Genomic DNA, 22,535 nt, shown 5'->3' with positions numbered 1-22,535 from the left:
GGCCTGAAAATAACTTGAAATAACTTTATTTCTAAAATAACTCCCGGGTCTTTGAACACTGAGGGTTAAACTCATGTGAGGAACCATCTGTAACTCTCACAGGAATGTTCGTCCCTCTGTTTTCTTTTTTTAATTAGCCGAGCCTGGAAGCTCTCACGGACACAAAAGAGTTCGGCTGCTTTTGTCCTGGCTGTGTGGACTCGGCCGTTACTATGGCGACGGGGGAAGTAAAAGCTCAGAATGTGTTGTTGAATGAGGGGGAAGCTCCACGGAGCCTCACGGTCCCCACGAGGCTTCTCATAGAAAAGATGTTCTCAGGCTCTGATCTTCATCATCATCATCATCATCATCATTCACCCCCCCCTCTTTTTCTCCCCCCCCCTCCAGCAGGAGACGCCACGTACCTCGACATCTTCAGAGAGTTCTCCCACATGGCCTCCCACAACCCAGAGAAGCTGAAACGAAGGAGTCTGCACTTCAGACACTCCTTCAGGTAGTCAGGCCCGGCCGGGCGTCCAGAGAGGAGAGAGAGGAGAGGCATACTTGAAGAGGAGGAGGAGGAGGAGGAGGAGCTGAGAGGCAGAGGCCTGGAGATAGACTCCACCACCACAGAGCTCCCCCTGTCTGCTTCATCTCCTGAGGAGCTGGAGAACTTCGGGGACCTGCTGGTCTGGTCCTCAGCTGTTAGATGAGCACTTGTTTTGTTCTTCATCGACACTTCTTACAGTGTCTCCTGTCTGCATGCATCATATGATAAACTTGAATTCAGCTGGAGGCGTCCTTCCACGCCGCTCCTGTGTTTGTGTTGAGTCTTTGTTACGTGGACTATGCTGGTGTAGCCATGTTGTTGTGTTCAGATGTATTTTACCACTGTGTGACGCTGAGCTGATGTCACACATGCTGCAGAGGCAGACATGCTGATATCCAGCAGGGCAGTGACTGTGAGATCACAGCGCCTCCTTGTGGTGAGATGAGAGACTAGTCAGCCTCTGCTGAGCATTTTTTTTTAAATTTCCTTTTATTTGAACTTGATTGTTTAATAGATGGATGTACACCTGATGTATCGTTATACACTGCAATGTTTTAAATGGTCAATCAAAAGACGAGAAGCCCCAAAGTGAAGTCCAATAAAAGCATGCTTATAAATCTGATGACACACTGATAAATTATTATTGAATCATTCAATATTTTAATGAGAAATGATGATGAATAAAAATGTAACTGATCACATGTAGCTCATTGTTTTAATTTAAATGTTTGTCCTTTGACTAAAGTTTACAAGATGCTGAACAAACCCTGTGTGGAGATCAGAAGGCGTCGTACCTGTGCTCTGATCATCACACCCAGAGGTTTGAAGACTTCCCCTCATGCAGAGGAGATGAGGCTGCTTAACAAGACAAGACCTTAAGGCAACCAAACTAATAATTTACAGTGTCTATATATACAGTGTCCTTATTTACAAGGAATGTTTGCTGACATGTGCTGGCGTCTGACGCTGTGTGTGAGCACAGGCTCTGGTTCCCCTGAAGTGTCCAGATGATGGAGAGGAGGGTGGACACCAGCACCGTAGGACACTGTCACATGCTGCAGTCCGTTTTCATCCATGGTCGTCGTAATCATTGGACGGTCCAACCTCTCCCACAGCTTCTGCTTGAAGATACGCCCCAGGTCCAAGCTGTACTTCCGGAGGTGGCCTTTCTTGTCCCTAAGAGCAGGTGCATGTGAACTAAAAAGCACTTTAGGCTGTCAGACAGTGATGATCCATGACAGAGCTCAGATATACCTCATCGTTTGATCAAAAACCTGGTGGTAGATCCTCTGGTACTCCTCCACTGACCGGTTGTGTATTATCACAGCACTGTCACTGCTGACCACAGAGGAGGCCTGGAGGCCACCGGCAGCTCAGCTGGTGGGATGGTGTTACAGGTCCCCTTGAGCAGCTTTCTTGGTGGTTCCGCATCAGGCAGGGAGTCCCGCTTCCTCTTCTGGGGAGTGGCTGCAGACCGCTGGGAGCTGGAGGTCGGTTTCTCCTGCAGAAGGTCATCAGAGAGCTTAGACTGAATGTGCATGGAGGTGGAGGAGAGAAGAAAGTGTGTTCAGACTTCCTGACGTCTCACCTGGGCGTTCCTGCAGTGTGGACACCTGAAGCAGCCCGTGGATCTCTTTCTGGGAGAGGTTCTCCCTCTCTGAGCGTAGTCGTGCTCTCTGAGGTGAATTTGCTGCAACACACACCGGCATGTTCCAGTCATACACCTCTGAACTGTGACGGTATAAGGGCCTGACCTCCAACCTCTACTGCTGATTATGGAGGAACCGAAACAAACCCTCGCATGTAACTATGTAAATGTAAATGTTGATAAAGATGCACATTTAATTACAACATAAGCCCCGCTTCAGGCCTCTCTCACATGCAGGGACATAATGAGAAAAGAATGGCTGTGTAGTTACAATGGGCCCACAGTCAAATAAGTCCAGTGTCGAGCCAAATGTAGCCTCAGCTAAGCGGTGTGTACACAATATATGTGCAGCATAGGTGATTGTCCATGTGTAGTTTTAGCAAAATAAAGCACTGAAACACTGCATATTGTAGACAGGTGATGTGGCTGAATGTCTAGCCTTGCACACACAACAAGCCCCAATGGCCTCTTGGTATGAACAATGCTATATACATGTATATTTAAATGATTCGAGTCTAGTGCATGGAGCCTAATTGAGAATAGACAGACCCAGCTGCATTATAATAGGCTCAAATATGGTGATATTGTCATGAAGCTGCTTAAACACACTTGTAAAGTGAGGTAGCAACATGCTATTCATGTTTATATTTTGATTTTGACATGAATATACTTAGCTTCTGCAGCTTCAGAGCTAACGTGCGTAAAAGACAACTGACAACCACAGAGTTCCGAGCTCACATTTTCCATGCTGGAAGTTCTGCAGGGTTTCAGTCTCTGCTGACTTTGTCCTGGATGCCAAAAAAAAAAAATCCTTGAAAGTCCGGTGACAAATGTTCACTTTCTGTCAGAAATGTTCAAGTAAACGTGCTTAGCTGGATCTCGGTCAGGTGCTTTTGCATCTTTTAAACTTGATGTCAGTTTGTAGTGTGGTGATGACATCATCAAAGCCATTCCTGTAATGTTGATTTTTAAATGTTCGGATTATAATTCAGCTCATAAATTGAACCCTCTGTTTTAGTACTATAATATTATATTATTATTATTATATTATATACTATGATATTGTCTCACACGTTAGGACAGCTGCACTGATGGAACTTTTGTCTCTGTGCTGCAGGCAGCGACACATGACGGCCCATGTTATTATTGTTTTCTTTTTATTCTTCTTCTCTGGCCACCACGCAGCGATGCTCACTCTGCGCCCCCTTGTGGCCACACATTATACACAGTTGAACTGCATCTATCTCACTGTGTACACTTTCTTTATCCACCGTTGTACCCACAAGCATTCATCCCTCCATATATCTTTGATACTGTCCAACACACTAACATGGAGCATATATACTTGTTCTGTCAAAAACCTGCATCAAAGTGTGAAATAAAATAATGAAATAAATAAATTCTATATATAAAATAGATTTCCTTTCTGTCTCACCTGCAGGAGTCAGGATTGTGATCTGACCTGTTTCTATATGGAGTTTTATATTGACTTAAAAACACAGACGCACTCACATGATAGCTATAACTAACCTGGACATGGACTTTTGAAAGGCCTCAGTGCAGGATATTAAAATCAAAATCGATGCTGTTTTCTTCTTTCAGAGCACCATGCTCAGGAGCTCCCACTCTGTCCCAGAATAACCCAGTGATGTCTGATGTATTTCTGCTCGGTCCTGTTCAACCACTGCACACGACATATATTAGACTATAACAACACAAAACCAACAGGACATAGAATGGACGCTGCTTAAAGGTGACCATTTGACCTTTTAAAGATGACATTTCCCTCCATGCATAAAGTGAGAACCCATTCTACAGGATTTAAAAAGGGACAGATCCTCTGCCAGCAGCTGCACCTGTGATTAGATGGAGCTGCAGGTTGATACAGCCGACGACTGTGAGCACGTTGCTGTGACATTAACAATGTGTAGATGTTTCTGGATCCTGCTCATCATTCAGCAGAGGGAGCGTGTTCTATTTAATAATCCTGACACACTTCCTGAGTTTAGTGTGTGTATCTGTTGCATCAGTGTAAGCAGTAAGAGCAGTGTTGGGAAGATTACTCTAGAAATGTAATTAAAAATGTAATAGTAGTGTAACTTGGCAAATGCAACCAAATCAGTGCTTATACTCTTGAAGGAGGTTGTGAAAAAGACCGTTACTGTTGGCCCGACAGCAGACAGGACAGCATCCTGTGATACGCTGAGTCCTGCTGCTGTCCTCGTTGCAGTGGTTTTTGAGGTCTGCTCTGCTGTTACCATGGTGACAGGCTGACACACAGAGGCATACACAGCTCTGAACTGCCCTGATTCTCCATCAGTTCAGAGCAATCCTCAGAGAACATTCTGAATACAAAATAAAAGAGCTTCATCCTTGCAGATTGGTCGACGTGTTTCAGCAAATTAAATTCAGATTACAGAATAAAAAGTGTGTGAGAAGAGGGCTTCTCCTTCAGGTTAGGGTATTGACTACTGTGTACTGTACCTTTTTCTGCTGCCTCTTTGTCGCCTCCTTCAGCTCCTTTTTATACTGCACGGGCTTGTCTGGTTCATCATCTTCTTGTCTCTGCAGCCTTATATCTTATTATTTATATTGGTATATCTATCTATGTTATATCTTATACTACATTAAATACTCAACACTCGGACACTTATAGGCTTTTTATTTTTTAATTTTCAGGATTGGTGTGTGAGGCAGACACAGGATGCGAGGCGGAAGTCCAGGCGAACAAAAACACAGTCTTTATTGAAGGCAAGGGCAAAATACTACGAGACACTAAAGACCAGACTGAGACTCGGGCTTCTTCTTTAGGTCAGATGTTGTTTGAGAGCTTGTAAACTGCAAGTCTCAGCTCCTCTTCCAGGGAGGACTTCTCCTCCTCCAGTTTGTGGATCAGACCCTCTTTATGCAGGACCTCCTGGTTGGCCTGGTCCAACTGAGCCTGAAACTGTTGTGTTAATGTCTCAGTCTGTTCCTGCTGGAGTTCCAGAGACCGCTGCAGACAGACGATGTCTGCGGCCTTCTTCTCCAGGTCCAGTCGAATCGGTCCTGTGAGCTGCCTCAGCTGTTCACGGAGTTCAGCACTCAGTTTTCCAACAAGGCTCCTCTGTTCGTTCAGCTCTGAGTGGATCTGACTGTTGGTGGTTCTAAGGAGCTTCAGCTCTCGTTGCTGCTGAAGTAATGGCAGCATGTTTTTAAGGCACGCATCCTTTTCCTCCCTCTCTTGTGTCAGCCTGTGTTCCAAGGAGTTCCTCTCCTCTGCCAGACTGCTCATCTTGCTGTTTGTGTCCTGGACAGTGTAGTTCGCAGTTTCTAGCTGGCTTTGCAGGGAGGAAAGGTCAGAGACCAGCTCCTCATATCTAGAAGGACTTTTTGCTGCCTCCTTGCGTTCCTTCTTTTCCTGTTTCTCCCTCTCCTCACGTTCCTTCTTCTCCTGTTTCTCCCTCTCCTTACGTTCCTTCTGCAGCTTCTTTTCTGCCTTCTTTTGCTCCTTCTTGGACATCTGAGGCTCGCTGAGTTTTTCTTCCAGGAGCCTCTTCTCCTCTCTGACGTCGTCAAGGAGCTGCTGCATGATCTCAAGGCTTTTGTCTTTGACTGCCAGCGCCTCTTCCAGGTTCAGGAGTTGGGTTTTCATCACCTCTGTGCTCTCCTTCAGCTGGTAGTGGAGAGCTTCTTTTTCACTGGTCAGAGTGACGATGATGTCCTTCTCCTCTTCTATGCGGGCGTGCAGAGTGCTGAGTTCACAGGTCAAATCATCACACCTCCTCTGCAGGTCCACAGACCAGTTCATAGAAGAAGCCTGCAGCTCTTCCACAGTGTCTCTGAGGCGCTGATTTTCAGCCGTGGCCTCTTTGAGCTGCACATCCAGAGACAGTTGAAGGGAAATCATGTCCGCTTCCTCCTCTGCCCGTTGTTTCTGCTCAATGGCCAGGTCCTGCTTTGATGCTCCTGACTTCTCCCACTTTGTCTGGTCCTGGGCCGTCTGCTGTTTCAGAGAAGCCAGGTCGGCACGCAGCTTAACGATTTCCTGCTGTGCACTTTGCAGGGCAACCCTCTGGTTGTGCAGAATCCTGCAAGTCGTCAGATTGCTGGTCTTCATTGCTTCCTGGGTTAGTGCCGCAGGTGTAGAAATGTTCCTGTCGGCTCCTGACTGCTGGTCCTGGGCCATCTGCTGTTTCAGAGAAGCCAGGTCGGCACGCAGCTTAGTGTTTTCCTGCTCTGAGCGTAGCAGAGCAACCCTCTGGTTCTGCAGAATCTTGCAAGTCGTCGGATTGTTCGTCGTCATTTTTCCCTCGTTAGTGTAACAGGTGAAGACATGGTCCTGAATGGCAAATTTTCCTGGAAGCTTGAGTCACTGTGTGACTGCACCAAAATGCCCACTTGAACTGTGCTGAAACACTGAACCAACCTCGCAGCTATAACCTTTTTAATTATGACATCAGTCAGTGAAGAGGTTATGATGTCATCATTTAGCCACGCCCCCTGTTTTACATTGGAAATGCATTGGGGGGGGGGGGGGGGGGGCAGAGGGTTGATAAACATTCAGGTTGTCATGGATACAGGCAGGTGACAGGCTGACACACACACACACACACAAGAAGCATACAAAGCAGCCATGTTTGTAGTCTTTATCACAGTTTAAGCATCGTTTGTGTTATATTGATCATCCTGTTCCAGCCTCAGACCCTTCATGTGCTTTATTCACAGCCTGTTCTTTAAGGTCAGTGTCTTCAGCTGTTTCTTTTTCTTCATGACGTTACAACGTTTTCTACTTTTCAAAATAAGAGCTTCTGTTTCAGCAGCTTCAGTTCAGATTGCTGATTCTCCAGCAATTCAGAGCAATCCTTCCCATCAGCGTGCAGAGCTTCAGTTATTATCTCTTCTTTAATTATCCAGACAGTTTTCTGGATAAAGTTGATCTCTGTTTTTTACGTGTGTTGTTCTGAAGCGTGTATTTCCATAAACACCGCCTTTGTTTTGAACTCAGTTTACGTCGTTTACGTCGTTGCGTGTGAAACGTCGCAGGGCCGGAAGTGGAGAGCAGAACAGGGAGCAGACGGACGGTGCTGATGGAGCAGTGTGCGGGCGGCGCTGCTCGTCATGGTGCAGTCTGACATGTCTGCTGCCGCTGAGCTGTGACAGGACGCACTTTCTGCTGGCGCGCCCCGCGATGTGACTGCGGCTCGGGGGCAGAGATGACTCGGATGCTCGGTGCTAGCTAGCTAGCTGTTAGCTTAGTTCATCCGTGCCGCGGCGGTCGGAGCTCCTGCAGGCAGAGGCGGCGGCAGCTGGCTGCTCACAGAGCCCGGAGAGAGGATGATGCGGAGGCCCTAAATGTCAGGACGGAGACGGCGTGAACGGGCATCACAAACAGGTACCAGGGCATTCCTGGTGGGGTCAAGATGTAGGAGTTTATTTAGCCACACACAAACACACACAATCAATCCCAAAATATATATGAATCAAAAGCAGATGTGTGATCCAGGCGCAGCAGGTGGACCTGAGAAGATGCATGGAGGGAGCTCATGTGTGTTTGTGTGTAATTAATAATTAACTAGAAGAAAATGCAGGTTTGGTTGCTGCAGCTGAAGCTTTGCTTTGATGCTGATGTGAAGGATTGATCTGAACTGATGGAGAATCAGAGCTGTGTACGCCTCTGTGTGTCAGCCTGTCACCATGGTAACAGCAGAGGAGACCTCAAACCCCACTCCAACTTTGAGAGCCTGGCGCGCGGAAACGATTCGGAATTAGAAAATTCTGAATACAAGTTTGATAGAGCAGCATCTGATGAGCAGTGTCTGGAGTCTGTAGCTTGAAGTCTGTAGGAGGAGATACATTTGGCAGGTGACCCTCGTTGGAGGGCTCTCTCATAGACTCCCATGTTAAAAATGACAGAAACTGCTTAATATTTAAAAATTATAAGTTGATTTTTTGAAAAGAACTTGAAGTTGACCTGGAATGTCCTCTGTCTTTACAGTGTATGCCTCATTTAATGGTTGCATCTCAAACAGAAAAAAACATGTGGGGCTTTCCCATACAGTTATATTATTATTAGTCATATTATATCAGTATAAAAGGATCTGTGCTCTGATTTTGCAGACATGGCGTCGCAGCTGCAGGCCTTCTCCTCCCCCTCGGTGTCCTCCAGTGCCTACTCTCGCTCTAAGAGGCTCAAAGTGGAGAACTCTGCCTGGGATGTGTCCAACCAGCTGGGAGACAAGGGTTATTATCAGCAGAGCCCAACACAGGCAGCTGCACCCTCCACTTCCGGCTCCACCTTCAACCCAGTGTACAACTCCAACCAAGCACACCCACCGACGGCCAGGTCCCGCGAGCAGACGGTGGTGCGGGCCGCAGACAGTACAGGCAGCCTCCGTGGGCCTCCCTCTTCTTCCTCCTCCGCCTCCTCATCCAGCCGGCGCATCAAGGATGCAGCATCGTCCTCACAGCCGTGTGACCTTTACCACAAGCAGTACAGCCTGAAGAGGAAGAGCGAGGAGGTGGACAGCAGCGACAGCGTCCAGATCCTGGAGGAGCTCTCCGCCCCTGTGGTCTCAAACCGCACCGGTGGTGGAGGGGGAACCACCACAGCTCAGTCTATAGCGCATTCTGCCTCCACCACAAAGAGCACCAACTCCCACAGCGAGGGCGACTACCAGCTGGTCCAGCACGAGATCCTGTGCTCCATGTCCAACAGCTACGAGGTGCTGGAGTTTCTGGGACGCGGGACCTTCGGTCAGGTGGCGAAGTGCTGGAAGCGTGGCACCAATGAAATAGTGGCGATTAAAATCCTGAAGAACCATCCCTCCTACGCTCGGCAAGGGCAAATTGAGGTGAGTTTGTACAGCCTTCAGCCTCCAAATACTTAGTGATGCAAGCGGCTGCAGTTCACCTCACAGCCAGCAGGTGTCACTATAGAACATATTTGTCGTCCTGTAGGTGAGCATCCTCAGCAGGCTGAGCACGGAGAACGCTGATGAGTTCAACTTCGTCCGCTCGTACGAGTGTTTCCAGCACAAGAACCACACGTGCCTTGTGTTTGAGATGCTGGAGCAGAACCTTTACGACTTCCTGAAGCACAGCAAGTTCAGCCCGCTGCTGCTCAAGTGCATCAGGCCCATCCTGCAGCAGGTCGCCACTGCGCTGATGAAGCTGAAAAGCCTCGGGCTGATCCATGCCGACCTGAAGCCTGAGAACATCATGCTCGTGGACCCGCTGAGGCAGCCCTACAGGGTGAAAGTCATCGACTTCGGCTCCGCGAGCCACGTGTCCAAAGCTGTCTGCTCCACCTACCTGCAGTCCCGATATTACAGGTGAGGGTTTTGATTTTAACCTTGGAGTTATGAGCCTGCTGCGGCTGAGCGTGAATGACCTGCTGTGATCTTTTGTTGCAGAGCTCCAGAGATCATTCTGGGCCTTCCTTTCTGTGAGGCCATCGACATGTGGTCTCTGGGATGTGTCATAGCTGAGCTGTTCTTGGGATGGCCTCTCTATCCCGGTGCCTCCGAGTATGATCAGGTCCTCTGCAGCACTCGCACACTTTTCTTTCTGTTCGCAACAGCTAGCAGCTAGCTTAGCACTTGAAAAAGAGAGAGATAGCATCTGTCTAAAGTATGAAAATGAGTCAGTATGGCTCCATCATTCTTCATGAATGTACCCATGCTGCTCCCTCTGTGATAAATCAAAATGTCTGCCATGGACAGTGAAAAGCTTCAGATCAGCTCCTGAAGGCTGTTCAGCTTCACATTAATCCAGCAGCTCTGTTTGCTTGTCTGACTGTTTCCTGTGTCCCCTCAGATCCGTTACATCTCTCAGACGCAGGGCCTCCCGGCGGAGTACCTGCTGAGTGCAGGAACGAAGACCAGCCGCTTCTTCAACAGAGGGCCCGACTCCAGCTACCCGCTCTGGAGACTCAAAGTAAGTGTGTGACAGACAAACTGTTATTGCATGTAACACATGTGCAGTGCACTCACTGAAGCTGCTCTCTCCACAGACACCTGCAGAGCACGAGGCCGAGATGGGCATCAAGTCAAAGGAGGCCAGAAAATACATTTTCAACTGTCTGGATGATATGATGCAGGTGAGGAGGAGGAGGCGGAGGAGGAGGAGGCGGCGGCTTCATTCCTCGCTCTGAGGGGGTTAAACGTGGACAGTGTGATCAGCTCTGACTCACTGCAGGTGAACATGACCAACCTGGAGGGCACAGACATCCTGGCAGAGAAGGCCGACAGGCGTGAGTTCATAGACCTGCTGAAGAAGATGCTGACGCTGGACGCAGACAAACGCATCACGCCCATGAAGACCCTGAACCACCCGTTTGTCACCATGACTCACCTGCTGCACTTCCCCCACAGCTCGCAGTAAGAACCAGCGTCCAGCAGAGGGAGTTTAGGATCTGTCTTGTGTTGATGGTGGCTGAAGCTTGTTGTTTATGTTTGACAGTGTGAAGTCCTGCTTCCAGAACATGGACATATGCAAACGCAGATGTAGCGCTTTTGAGAATGGGAAGAACATGTTCGCGAGCAACAACACCCCGAGTGCAGCCGCCAACCTCACCGTCACATTCAGCAGCCAGCTGAACCAGCACAACCAGGTGAGCCTCTCTGACCCTCACTGATCCACATCGTGTTCATTTCACTTTAGCACTTTACTTACTTTATTTTTGTATTTAAATCTTTAAAGGTCGGGTAGGAGATTTCATTCTGATGCACTTTTTGTTAAATTAGTGTAACTTCTCTTTACAATCCGATATCAACCGATTAGTTTGGCAGTTTCTCATTAAAACGAAGAATATGAATCATCTGAAGCTATAAAACATAAAAACATCATCAATCCTCCGGGTGGACCCTGTAGGAGTATTGGCTGGTTGTCACTCTCTTCCTGCTCTGTGCACCAGAGAGGTACGTGCATGATGGCCGAAGTCACAGACCGCAGCTCGTCTTCAGGTGATGCGTCCATGTGATTGGAGGCGTGGCTTCAGGGTGAGCTCCGAGAGAAAGGGGCGTGTGTTTACTTTGAAATCTGGCTGACTCTCACTGAGTTTTAAAACCTCCTCCCCTACCTTTAAAATAAAAATTCAATCAATAAGATAATTCCGGTTTATTCCTGACTATCTTTGGGACCCTCAAGCTCCCTGCAGCTCTGCAAAAATAATGTGACATGTCCCGAAATGTCTTATTTTCTGACGTCAGAATAACAAACATTTAAAATGATTGAAAAATCAAGTCTGTCGTTAAGCTGTGTGGTGCTCATATGTCTTAATTAGAGCTGCCACAAACAACTATTTTGATAACCAAATAGTCACCGATTATTTTTGTGATTATTCGAGTAATTGGATCACACGTAAATGTCGTGTGTGTGTCCGCTCACCCATTCCCACATGTACGTGAAACACACCAAATCTAAACACTTGCTCCACACCAGCCAGGTGGTGCATCAAACACCACGAGCCAGAGAAGCGTTCTTTGCTGCATGCCGTGCAATGACGTCACTAACCAGTCATCGACTACTAAATTAGTTGTCGAGGCATTTTGCCCTCAAATATAACTCGAGTACTCGACTAATCGTTGCAGCCCTAGTGTTAATATTTGCTAGTTTTATGCAGAGGAGATGTGAAGCTGAAGAGGTGTCCTCCTACTGCCTTCCTTTTGTTGTCCTCTGTGTGTTGTGTCTTCCAGATGGCCTCCACAGGTGGTCAGTCTCTGTCCCTCAGCAGTAACGTTCCTCTGCTGAACTACCAGCCGGGCCTGTACCAACAGGCCACCATCAACATCCCCGGTCTGACCCAGCAGGGCGTTCCTCTGCAGACCAGACCCACGCAGCTCTGCACCCAGACCGAGCCCTTCCAGCAAACGCTCATCGTTTGCCCTCCGACCATCCAGGGTGAGAGCGACAAACAGGATTCTGTCAGCAGCTGCATGAACGTGAACTCACACCTGGTTCAACCGTCTTTTTCCTGAACAGGTCTTCAGACCTCCAGTAAAGCGTCCGGTTACCCCGTGCGAATGGACAACCAGGTTCCGTTAGTTCCTCAGAACCAGTCCTCCCAGTCTCTCCACATCCAGCCCAGCATGCTGACACAGGTAGGACCCACTGCATGGTGCGACTGATCCGAAGCAAAACCTCCCTGCAGCTCTAAATGAGTCCACATGAAGAAAAACTTCCACCTTTCTTCCTGACATGTTTCTGTTCTGCAGCAGGGCTCACAGTTTCTTCTTGGGTTAAAAAAAGCAGTGGTGGAAAGTAACTGAGTATTTGTACTTAGTTACTGTGCTTAAGTAAAAATAACAGCTCATCCTTTCTCCTCTGACTCCATGCTGCAGCTGTCCCCTGTCCTTTCTCCTCCACTACATGTCTCCAGTGTCTGTAGTTCCTTGTTCCATGTGATGAACACAGTGTGGACTGATGTGAGGTCAGACTCTGCATGGAGCTGGTGTCACACTGCAGCTGTGTTTCTATAATGAGCCTCAGTCATGATGCCGGTGCTCTGGCTCAGTGAGCTAACTAGTTAGCTGCTGTCTGCTAACACAGGTCCATCCATGAATGATGAACATGAATCATCACATGAATCTACAGCAGGAACACTGACACAGTAAACATGCTGAATGCCTGTTTGTTATCAGCAGCCTCTCTGTTCACTTGATGCCCACAGCCTGCCTCATGACACACAGACCTGTCCACAGCTGCTTCTGGACTGAACATGGACATTAACTACACATGCTCCATTTTACTTTGATTATTTTAACCTGTTCACATCCTTTGGAAATCAATCATAAATATTCAGTGTGTGAGTACTTTTACTTTGAATACTTTAAGTACATTTAAAAGTACTTAAGACTTTTACTTAAGTAGGATTGTTGATGCAGCACTTCTACTTTTACTGAGTATATAATTTGCTGGGTATTTGTACTTTTACTTGCTGCTGCTGCCTCCATCTGATGTGTCAGCCTTTCTAAAAAGCCTGTGTTCAGTCTGGAATTATGGGCAAAAATGGACAGATCCTAGACTTACCTGTTTTTGTCTGGACTTGGTCTCACACCTCCTCCCAGGCCTTCTTTGACCCCCTGCTGGTAGCCAGTCTGTATGCCTCACATTTATGCCCAGTCCAGCTGCCAGCTGGCTGTCCGGGTGGAAACCTTGGCCACTCACTGCAGCAGCATTCCTCCATGCTGGTAAAGAACCATCATCACAAATGAGAAACCTCTGAAGTCTTGACTTTCCTTCTTCTGTCCGTCTGTGATGTGTCTCAGCACAGCTCTCCCTTCCGCTTTAGTTTACAGCAGGTTTTCTTTGCAGTCCTATGAGGTAAACTAAAGGGACCTCAGACCGTGAGTCAGCTCAGACTAACACGTTCCTTTCAGTTCCAGGTTGGCTGGAGCCTCTCTGTTGTTCTCACTGCAGGACTGGCAGGAATGCTCGGCATCCAAACCTCAGTGAAATGTCTTTTTTAGCTGTGAATGTCTGTCTGCATGTGCTTCACACTCTAAAACATGGCTGTTCTCTTTGAATATAAGGTGTGTGACGCCTGTTTTTTTGCAGTGTCATGTTACATGTGTCTTGTGTGCACACAGCAGGGCTGGCCGGCTGGAACTCAGCAGATCCTCATCCCTTCCACGTGGCAGCAGATGCCCGGCATGGCCATCCACAACCCCGGGCAGACTGTGGTGCCCGACGCGCCCATGGGTGGAGCCCCGATCTCAGACAGTCAGCAGGCCTCAGGATGGAGGTGGGTTTTAGTCTGAAAGGGACTTGTGTGAAACGGCAGTGAATGTCGGTCGCTCACCTCGACTCCTTTTTCTCAGGGGTCGTCATGGCAACCAGTACGATGGCCAGCAGGACTCCGGTGCCGGTCGCCATGCTGCGTCCCAGAACCACAGCTCGGCGGCGGCTCACTCGAGAGCCCAACAGGGCAAGAGGTCGAAGGCTCGACACGCTGAGAGCAGGGCCAGGTATCCGCTCCTTTCGGTTCCGTGTGCAGCCTCAGATAGTTGCTTTATATTTGCAATGAGACTGAGTGTCATGGATCTTGGTCTCCAGGCCGGTGTCATCGGTGCACTCTGCCTCCACTGTGGTGTACAGCACGTCTTTGGCTGGTGACCAGTCTCAGCCCATTGTCATCTCCGACACGCCGAGTCCAGCTGTCAGCATCATCACCATCCACAGCGACTCCGAAGACGAGGATGAGACCAAATTCCCCGCTGCCTGGTGAGCTCAGTCCTGACAAACATGTCATGTAATGTTTCTGTGCGATCAGATGTTCTTATTCTCTCCTGCAGCTCTGGAACGAGTCAGAGGACCAACGTCATCAGCTGCGTGACCGTGCATGACTCCCATGACTCTGACTCGTCCACCAGCAGCCCCCTGAGCCCCAAACCCTCCTCCCAGCCCTCTAAGTCTCTGGCCATCATCATGCCCTCTGTGAAGAGCCAGCCCGGGGAGAGCACAACCCACAAAGCTCCAGCAGCTCCAGGTTTGACCCACACTCGCATTCAGTCCAGCTGTTAAGATTAAATGAAAGAAACGTTGCATTCACAGCATCCCTGGCTGGTTCTGTCCCGGTAGATCAAGCTACGAGTGGCTCTGGAAAGTCCAAGAAGACATCTTCTCAGGCGTCGAATCGAACAGGAGACTCCACCACCAACCGACATCAGCGGACCAGCAGATCTCAGCCTCTCAACCTGAGCCAGGTAAAAACCTTCAAACGGAGCAGCGTCTGTTCCAAAGTCACACACTGACACTGCACCTTCACCACTCGCTCTGCTCTTGCAGGTTCAGCAGTCTGTGATGCCATCTACCCACGAGCAAACAGGAAGCAGCAGCATGCTGAGGCGCCAGCCCACGTACCCGCCCCCCGTTTCCTCCCACTCGTCCTACCGCCTCCACGAGAGCACCCTCTTCAGCTCAACCCCAAACCTGTACGCCTACCCGGCCTCTGCTGCCCTGGCCTCCGTCTCTCAGGCTGTGGACCAGATGCAGGGCGGCTCTTCCCGCCACAGCAGGGCGAGCGGTGCCTACTCCTCCCTGGCGCTACTCCAGAAGAACGGCAGCTTAACTCTAGGAGGGTCTGCCCCGGGACAGTACTGCAGCCACCAACAGCAGCAGCAGCAGCAGCAGCCGCCGCCGTTCCAGAGGTCAACTGCTGCTTACCAGCGAAAACTCAACCAGTACCCCTTCCTGTAAACACCAAACAGAGAGACTGAGAGGCGAGCACAAGCTCTTCACTAACATTTTACTTTGTTTTACCGCTCAGTTCCAGAATGGCTTCATCTTTTAATTGAATGATTTTAGTCATTATTTGTTGAAACTGGATCATAACTGTCATGCTGCTCTATTATTATGATTATTATGATTATTATTATTATTATTATGTCTGAATCATCAAATAGTTTGAAAGGAGGCTTTGGCTTACACAGAATCGCCTTACTTGCTTTGGCCAATCTCATTTATTTTAAATCTGCACATTGTGATATGTTAGATTAATATTTTAATTTATGAATGTGTTGTGTGTGTGTGTGTTTTATCTGTACTATGAAAACAAATGGAGAACAAAAACTATGTACTGTATAATGACGTGTCTCTGTGTAACTCATACTGTTTAAGTACTGGCCATAAACTTCATGATATTTATATGTTCAGTGTGTTTACTGACACTTCTTCTTTTCTTTACAGTTTGGATGTTACTGTTCAGGCTGCATGTGTCTCACATGGAGTAGCTTTCAGGAGAAGTTTATAAATGGAGTAGTCGTGTTAATTTGTACGACAAAAAAAATAATATTGGGAATTTTTTGTCTTGTGAAGTGACGTCTGTAAAGTAAGAAAATATCTGATTGGGTATCAAAACCGTTTAGAAGAAAATCCACAGTACTGCATTCGAATTGTGAATGATCCAATCTGACATACATGATTTATGAAAAATATAAATCGATGTTGAGTATGTTACTGCTTCTGAGCAAATCATTGGTTTGGTGAAATGATGGTTGTTTTTACAATCCTGCTGTGTTTGTGAAGTGCTACATTACATAGAACACACAATGGACCTTAACCCGTATATACGCAATAAAGTCTTCTCAAAACAGAACCTGGAACCCAGTGATGATTTCAACTTAGTTGTTTTTGTTTTTTTATTCCATCAAATGAAAACAATTCAGCTGCATTTTATTTAATATTTTTAATGCAAGTTTAATTATTAAAATAAATAAATAAGTATAATTGTGCCAAATCAGCTATTAGCTTTGTTTTTTAAAAATATATATATATATATATATAAATATACCGTTTGTTGTACTGAACTACTGTCATACCAGAGAACAGGTGCAGCACACACCCTGTATCCATGGTAACACGTTACTTCCGGTTTCTCTAAAGCTGTCCTCCATATTCCAAAAACATTTTAGTTACAATTATTGCATAAAAACAGTAAAATATATTCAAAAGACTTAATGTTATGACCTTAGGTGTGTTTTTTTTTTTATTTCGTTTCGTATTATTTAAGGCACCTGACTCCTCCTCCTCCAGCTGCCGCCGTCATCAGACTGACGCCATGTTAGCATGCTAACACGCTATGTTAGCTTTTAGCTAGTGTTTCCCAAGCAGTCGCTGGAGGTGTTTCACAGACAAGGAAGTCCGTTTAAAAGACTTTACTCGGGAAACCAAAAATCCACAATGCTGAAGATTATTACAACTTCATGGTCATAAAGGAAACAAGTCTACAGACGGGTAAGAAGGATTTTAAGCCTGTTTTTGTCATGTTGCGACTGCCGGTGTTTTGTACGAGTGGCCCGCCATTTTTGTTTTAGATTAGAGAACAGGTTCAATTAATTAAGCAAATCTAGGGTAATCAATTGTTTAGTGGACTTGTTATTATCTGTTAGCAGAGCATTCCTGTCTTATCTGTGTGTGCTTTTAGCGACACACAGAAGTCTGTCACCTGCTAGCATCAGTGTTGTTGTTACCTGAGGCAGGTTCAATTATTTTACATATTTTCTGCTTTCCACTTAATAAACCCAAGCACTCTTTAGATGATAGAAATATTTATTGTTTGCCGGTATATTTGCAGTACATTTTTTTAAAAGCTGTCACATTCAGTTATCATAAATCTTATTTTTTTACAGTCGGACTGTAGCAGGATGCCAACACTCCACAGGTTACTGAAAACAAACAAAACAAAATAAAAATCAACTGTCTTCATGCATTTATGTCAACTATATGGAGCATTCAAAAGCTGCCAGATAAATACAGTGTGATGGCAAGTTGGCCCAGACACACCGGTCAAATAATAAACTTCTAAGAAATCTTCATCCACGTTTAATGAAAGTAGTGGAGAACAAACCCCATGAGTAATAATAGTGTTGGTGAGACCTGTGCTTTTCCTTCAGTTGGTCACTTTCCTCATATATTAATCTCTTTTCCTTACATTTTGAGAAATTTGTACTCTCATAAGAAACATATGTACTATGTAGGATTACTTATATTAATCAAGGCAGCATTTTAAAAGTAAATACTTTATTTTCTTAGACAGTCAATATCCTATTTATGTAAGTTCCGTGGAAGGACGGATGCTTAATATTATGTAAAGTAATGGAACTGTACATCGCTATATCATCTTTTAGGTTTAGTGAAATATGTGTTCTTTCTTTAAGGGTGGTACTTCAGCAGCAATATACGTCTCCACTTCATCTGAAAGAAGCATTGATGCGAGACAAATGTTAATATTTACACTGTATACAGACACAGGAGCTAAAAAAAGAAAATGGCCTCGCCTACCCGTGCAGTCCCTCCCACTTATAATCCATCATATACACACATTTCACAACATAACGCAAAAAGTTTGGAACTGATGCAGCGCTTCAAATTTATGGGAAACATTTAAAAAGTCCAATGGCACACAGAAGGCAGACCGCGTGAGCTCAGATGGGTCCGGGGCTGAAGTGGGGCTGTATTTACCAGAGTCAGCAGTGACTGATGCTGTTGATGCTGAGCCTTAAGACAGAAATTGCACACTAGAACATCTTATCATTAAGTTCTTCCTCCCCCCCAGGCTTGTCCCTGAAGCAGCTGTAGGAGGAGGAGGAGGAGGAATCTGTCTTTAGAACTCCTCGTGTACATTTCTGGCGTAATCCATGAGCTTGCTGCCTGTGAAGTATTCACTGTATTTCAGGATCTCATCCAGCTCCAAATTATGATTCTGGTTCTCGTCTGCGACGGCGATCATCTGCTTAGCTTCATTCAAAGCATTGTGCTCGTTCATCGGGTCCATGTACTCCTGCGAGAAAAAGACGCAGCTGTATTTATGAACCTGTTGACTAAAACAAATGTAAAAATATGCTCCTAAGAAACAAAGACTTAACGAGCGCTGCCTTGTCTTTCCTCACCTCCAGTTCCTCCATGGTTACGATGCTGTCGTGGTTTGCGTCGATGACCTCCTCGAACTCCTTCTTCCTCTCTCGGACCCAGTCGTCGTCGATGTCCTGACCCTGCTGGTTCTCCACGGTGCCCACAGGTAAGGAAATGAACTCGGACAGGGTGAGTTTCTTATCGTGGTCCTGGTCTGCAAGACAAGCACCTCTGATTAAAACCACTTTTATAATGCCCACAGCTTATTCAAACACGCTGCATTTTTATTGCAGTAGTGACGGCCTCAGTTCTTGTCACCATTTTGTTTTGATGAGTTGGGCCACAATGTGTCAATTATTTGATCCACAGACAGTAATAAGTCACCTTTAAAAGAAAATATCCAATTTCCTCATATATGAGCCAGTGTTTTTATGACCACCTTTATCTATGTACTGTACCAGTGTTGGCATTATTACATGAGCTGTAAAAGTGCCTTTAACATCATCAATGTGCTGCAGTGTGTGTTTACATGAAGCCAAAGATAACTGTGTACACAAATGCAAATCAGGGAGGACAGTAACAAGTGTAGGTGCACGGAGCTTTGGCCTTTAATCTGTTGTGACCCTCTGCAACAGTGTGTATCTATATGTACTGTGAATTAAAAAAAAAAATATTGGGAAAAGTGTGGACATGTACAAATTCATTACATGGCCGCAAACATGACCTCATGTTAATGCAAATGTTGCCCTGTGCCTGCTGAGCAGTGAAACAGGCTGCCATCTGTTTTCTGTTAGCTCAGTTGATGTCAGTGTTGTTTGCACTTTGTCTCTGTTGCCCTGCCAACAGCAGAACACCCATTTCAGCTCCTATGTGGATTTCAGGCTGATAAAACATACCCAAGTCGCGCACGATTTCCTTGACCATGTATTTGAGCATCCCTCTGCTGTGCTCAGGATGGAGGAAAGACAGGAACTCCTGCTCATTGAGCAGTTGGTCAGCAGGAGGGTTGTCAGCCTGAAACCAGCGGTCCTTCAGGCTTTCCAAGACCTCCTGAGCTGCAGTGACAAATATAAGAAACGTCAACATCTCCAAACTGATCTATGCACCTCTGATGGTGTAAAAAAAAACAAAAGTCATGTACTTACTTTCCTCATCCAGTTTCAGATCTTCATTGTTCGTTATTTTCGCAGCAACTTCTTTTTCAGTTAAACCTTTGCTGGCCAGAAATTTGATTCTGTATTCATCCCACGTCACATGACCTACAGACAAAGCATGAATTTAGATTTAGAATCCAACTTACAGTGCTGCAGCACGCTGCGGATTAGACCCTCTTACCGTCACCATCTGGATCAACAGCATGGAAGCTGTTCTTGTTCTCCTGCATGGCCTCCTGGAAGTGCTCCTCTGTCTTCTCCATGATCCAGCGCTGCATCTCCTTGGCACTCACACTCCTGTCTTTGTTGATGTCAACTCTGAGGAGAGAATATTTGCAAATTGTTTTTTTAAATCAGTCTTTCTTTCTAAATCAGACATACCTACATACTTCTCATAACAAATAGGTGTGGGTGTTTTTTCTAAGGGCTGCTTTAAACTCTGCTAGTATTCAGATGTACACCAAACATGCTGCATGTCCAGACTGTGATCCAGAGAAAGCAACACCAGGCCTTACTTGGTGAAAATCTCAATCAGCTTCTTCCTGTTCCTCCTCGGCTCCGAGTCTTCGTCGAACTCCTCCATCTCTTTCCCAAGAAACACCTCCTGATGGAAGTCCTTGTTGAGGTGGCCGTCTCTCTCCATCTTTAACCCGTTCAGATGGTCAGGGGGAAGGATCTCATTCTCATCCTTGATAGTTTGAGGCTTATCTTTAGAGGCTGACATGTTGGCCGGCCGTGCATGAACATCCAAGGTGTGAAGCAGGATGCACAAAAGCAGCGACCAGGACAGGATGTTTTTGCGCCACAGCTTTCTCCAAACAGTCATGACTGTCGCCTGGAAAGATAATGCAAAGAGGTATGTGATGTGTGTAGTTATTCTTAGTAAAAGAGGCATTACAAAAACACCATTATGGTCCAGAATGTCATCAAATAAAGCTGCTTCAAATGTAATGATGACTTTAGGTGTCACTGGAAAATCCTGTTTATGCAGCAACCTGATTCCTGACGTTCTTAGTTCCAGTCAGATGATGTCAGCAAACTAATAAGAGGCAACATAAAGCCACACGAAGGCTGCTAGCAGACACAGCATTCAGCTATATCTGCTAATTAACATCATGTGTAAATGGTGTTAATGTCACGTTTTAATGATGACTTGACGAGTTTAAGACAATTATACACCAGCATGCAAAATCAGCCTGGTGATATAGTTCCGAGTTATTAAGCTAGTTCACGTTGCTACGAGGTTAGCACAAGGCTAATGAAGACTAACGCAGTTATATTTACACAAACAGTCCAAGTGTCGTCAACAACGTCTGTAAAACCAACCAACCTTCCAAACACGACAGGCAGCTCCAAGCGTTTCCTGGTACAGAGAGACGGCTAACTGCAGCTAGCTACCGTTAATATTAGCAGGGACTTCCTCTCCGCAGTGCTTCAGTAAGTCAAGCTAAGCCGTCAGAGTCCAGTTCCTGTACACGTGGCTCCACCACAACACTCCCCCCTCCAGAAGGTGGGCCGGCTCAGTCTAAAAACAACACGAGACACAGAGCGGCCGCAAAGTCCGGGACGAGGATCCACTTCTGCGTTGATTCACTCGGACTGTCACTGAACTGGCGGCTGGCTAGCGCTAACTCCGCTGGGCTAAATGCTGTTAGCTAGCCGAGTTCACGGGCATCACTTCCGGTGCGCACTTTCAAATTAAAAGCATACTTTGAATTGTAAATTGCTCCCACAGAAGAGGAAGAGAACTCTGCAAGTGGCTGAGGTGAGGAATATATATGTTATATAAGGGCCACTAGCATTAATAGCAAGTTATAAATTGGTTTACTGTATACATAATTAGGTAGAATAAAGATACAAAAACATCATACTACAATATGGCTTAACTTGATATAATAGAATAGAATGCCTTATGTCACAAGTACCATGAGATTAAAGCCGTCATCCTGTTTCAGTGCAAAAAAATACATATAGTCAGTAGTGTTTATCTGTAAAATTCTTACCAAAAACTCTTGTTTTATTTTCTGCTATTTACTACTACTACTATTTTCTAGTAGCATTCAAATATTGTTATACATTTGCTTAATCGTTCAGGTAAATAGTTGAAGTGAAGTAATATAGACAAACCCGTAATAACCAGTAATTGAATATGAAAAAGTACAATAAAATGACATCACATTAAACGGTGGTAAACAACTGACCAGTATTGGAAAGGTTAGGTGCTTACAAATGCATAAAGAATTGACTTTTATTACATTAGGTTTGTGGTAAAACACCTAACAGGTTTTTCTTGAACTCTCTCCTTTTATTTTGAAGGCAGACTCCCTGGTTTCCTGTGTTGTTTTCCTTTCTGTCGTCAAGCTTGATGCCTCTTGGCCGCTGCTTCCTGCTACGTTTCAGTAGCGAGTATGCAGTGTGACGTCATCAGAATGAAGCCATACTGGAAAGGTGAGTTGTTGTTTTTTTTACTTCATGACTTCTGCCTCTAGGTGGCAGTGTATCAAAAGGTAATAAATGCAGTCTGCAAGTGTGACTGGTAAAGAAATAAAATAATGTGGTGGGTGCCCACGAGCTAACATGTTATTTATTCTAATAAGAGTATGAGAGGGCTGAATTCCTTTCAGACAAACAAGCTTATTGTAGGAACAACTGGGCCAATAATTTGTTCACATCACTCAGAGGTTATTTACTGAAACCTGCAATTTACACTGCTTGAAATATAAGCATTACTTTTACTCTTTGCCTATTGGAGGTTTGGGATAAGAGACATTTTGCTCAACATCTACGCTGCGTATATATGTGCCAGTCAGGATTCTTTGGCAGGTTTTCAAACAGCAGATTACACAAGATAATGCCTTGAGGTCACAGAAAA

The 22,535-nt window shown here is 45.9% G+C and overlaps 3 protein-coding genes across 16 annotated transcripts in view; 2 read left to right on the top strand and 1 right to left on the bottom strand.

The window, feature by feature from the left end:
• The window catches only part of acap3a (ArfGAP with coiled-coil, ankyrin repeat and PH domains 3a), a 39,365-nt gene extending 38,135 nt beyond the window's left edge, over positions 1–1,230 (top strand). For 4 of the 11 annotated variants that reach the window (XM_028410540.1, XM_028410534.1, XM_028410530.1 and 1 more), the window contains one exon: positions 138–1,230. In XM_028410540.1, the coding sequence (XP_028266341.1) occupies positions 138–256 (119 nt within the window). In that variant the 3' untranslated portion in view covers positions 257–1,230. The remainder of the gene's footprint in view (positions 1–137) is intronic. The other 7 variants (XM_028410536.1, XM_028410535.1, XM_028410533.1 and 4 more) reach the window with 3 other exon arrangements.
• A 5,975-nt stretch (positions 1,231–7,205) lies between these two features.
• On the top strand, positions 7,206–15,803 carry hipk1a (homeodomain interacting protein kinase 1a). Of its 4 annotated transcripts, none has more exons than XM_028410038.1 (17): positions 7,206–7,551; positions 8,277–9,010; positions 9,117–9,490; positions 9,572–9,695; positions 9,975–10,094; positions 10,171–10,257; positions 10,356–10,537; positions 10,620–10,770; positions 11,858–12,059; positions 12,141–12,259; positions 13,226–13,348; positions 13,751–13,902; positions 13,979–14,125; positions 14,214–14,381; positions 14,453–14,646; positions 14,739–14,863; positions 14,946–15,803. In XM_028410038.1, exons 1-17 carry the CDS (start codon positions 7,512–7,514, stop codon positions 15,354–15,356), a joined length of 3,453 nt encoding a protein of 1,150 aa, XP_028265839.1. In that variant the 5' UTR covers positions 7,206–7,511; the 3' UTR covers positions 15,357–15,803. The 4 variants fall into 4 exon arrangements, with proteins under 4 accessions (XP_028265839.1, XP_028265838.1, XP_028265841.1 ...); XM_028410037.1 differs by having other exon boundaries at positions 11,855–12,059; XM_028410040.1 differs by lacking the exon at positions 13,226–13,348 and having other exon boundaries at positions 11,855–12,059.
• Positions 15,804–17,607: 1,804 nt separating this feature from the next.
• sdf4 (stromal cell derived factor 4) lies at positions 17,608–21,316 on the bottom strand. Its single transcript, XM_028410981.1, has 7 exons — positions 20,994–21,316; positions 20,179–20,498; positions 19,845–19,981; positions 19,655–19,768; positions 19,406–19,564; positions 18,548–18,723; positions 17,608–18,438 (listed from the first exon to the last, which is right to left on the bottom strand). Exons 2-7 carry the CDS (start codon positions 20,487–20,489, stop codon positions 18,262–18,264), a joined length of 1,074 nt encoding a protein of 357 aa, XP_028266782.1. The 5' UTR covers positions 20,490–20,498; positions 20,994–21,316; the 3' UTR covers positions 17,608–18,261.
• Positions 21,317–22,535: the final 1,219 nt, after the last annotated feature.

Source organism: Parambassis ranga, chromosome 7 (genome assembly GCF_900634625.1).
Source record: "Parambassis ranga chromosome 7, fParRan2.1, whole genome shotgun sequence".
Taxonomy (NCBI): domain Eukaryota; kingdom Metazoa; phylum Chordata; class Actinopteri; family Ambassidae; genus Parambassis; species Parambassis ranga.
Note: the sequence above shows the minus strand (reverse complement) of the source record. Positions and strands in the feature narration are given on the sequence as shown.

Excerpts from the sequence above, each read along its gene's own strand:
- hipk1a (XM_028410037.1), top strand. The coding sequence starts at position 7,512 with ATGTCAGGACGGAGACGGCGTGAACGGGCATCACAAACAG. Across the intron at positions 9,491-9,571 it reads CTGCAGTCCCGATATTACAG|AGCTCCAGAGATCATTCTGG; the intron begins GTGAGGGTTTTG and ends CTTTTGTTGCAG. Across the intron at positions 12,060-12,140 it reads TTGCCCTCCGACCATCCAGG|GTCTTCAGACCTCCAGTAAA; the intron begins GTGAGAGCGACA and ends TTTCCTGAACAG.
- sdf4 (XM_028410981.1), bottom strand. The coding sequence starts at position 20,489 with ATGACTGTTTGGAGAAAGCTGTGGCGCAAAAACATCCTGTCCTGGTCG. Across the intron at positions 18,724-19,405 it reads GGAAATCGTGCGCGACTTGG|ACCAGGACCACGATAAGAAA; the intron begins GTATGTTTTATC and ends CTTGTCTTGCAG. Across the intron at positions 18,439-18,547 it reads TAACCATGGAGGAACTGGAG|GAGTACATGGACCCGATGAA; the intron begins GTGAGGAAAGAC and ends TTTTTCTCGCAG.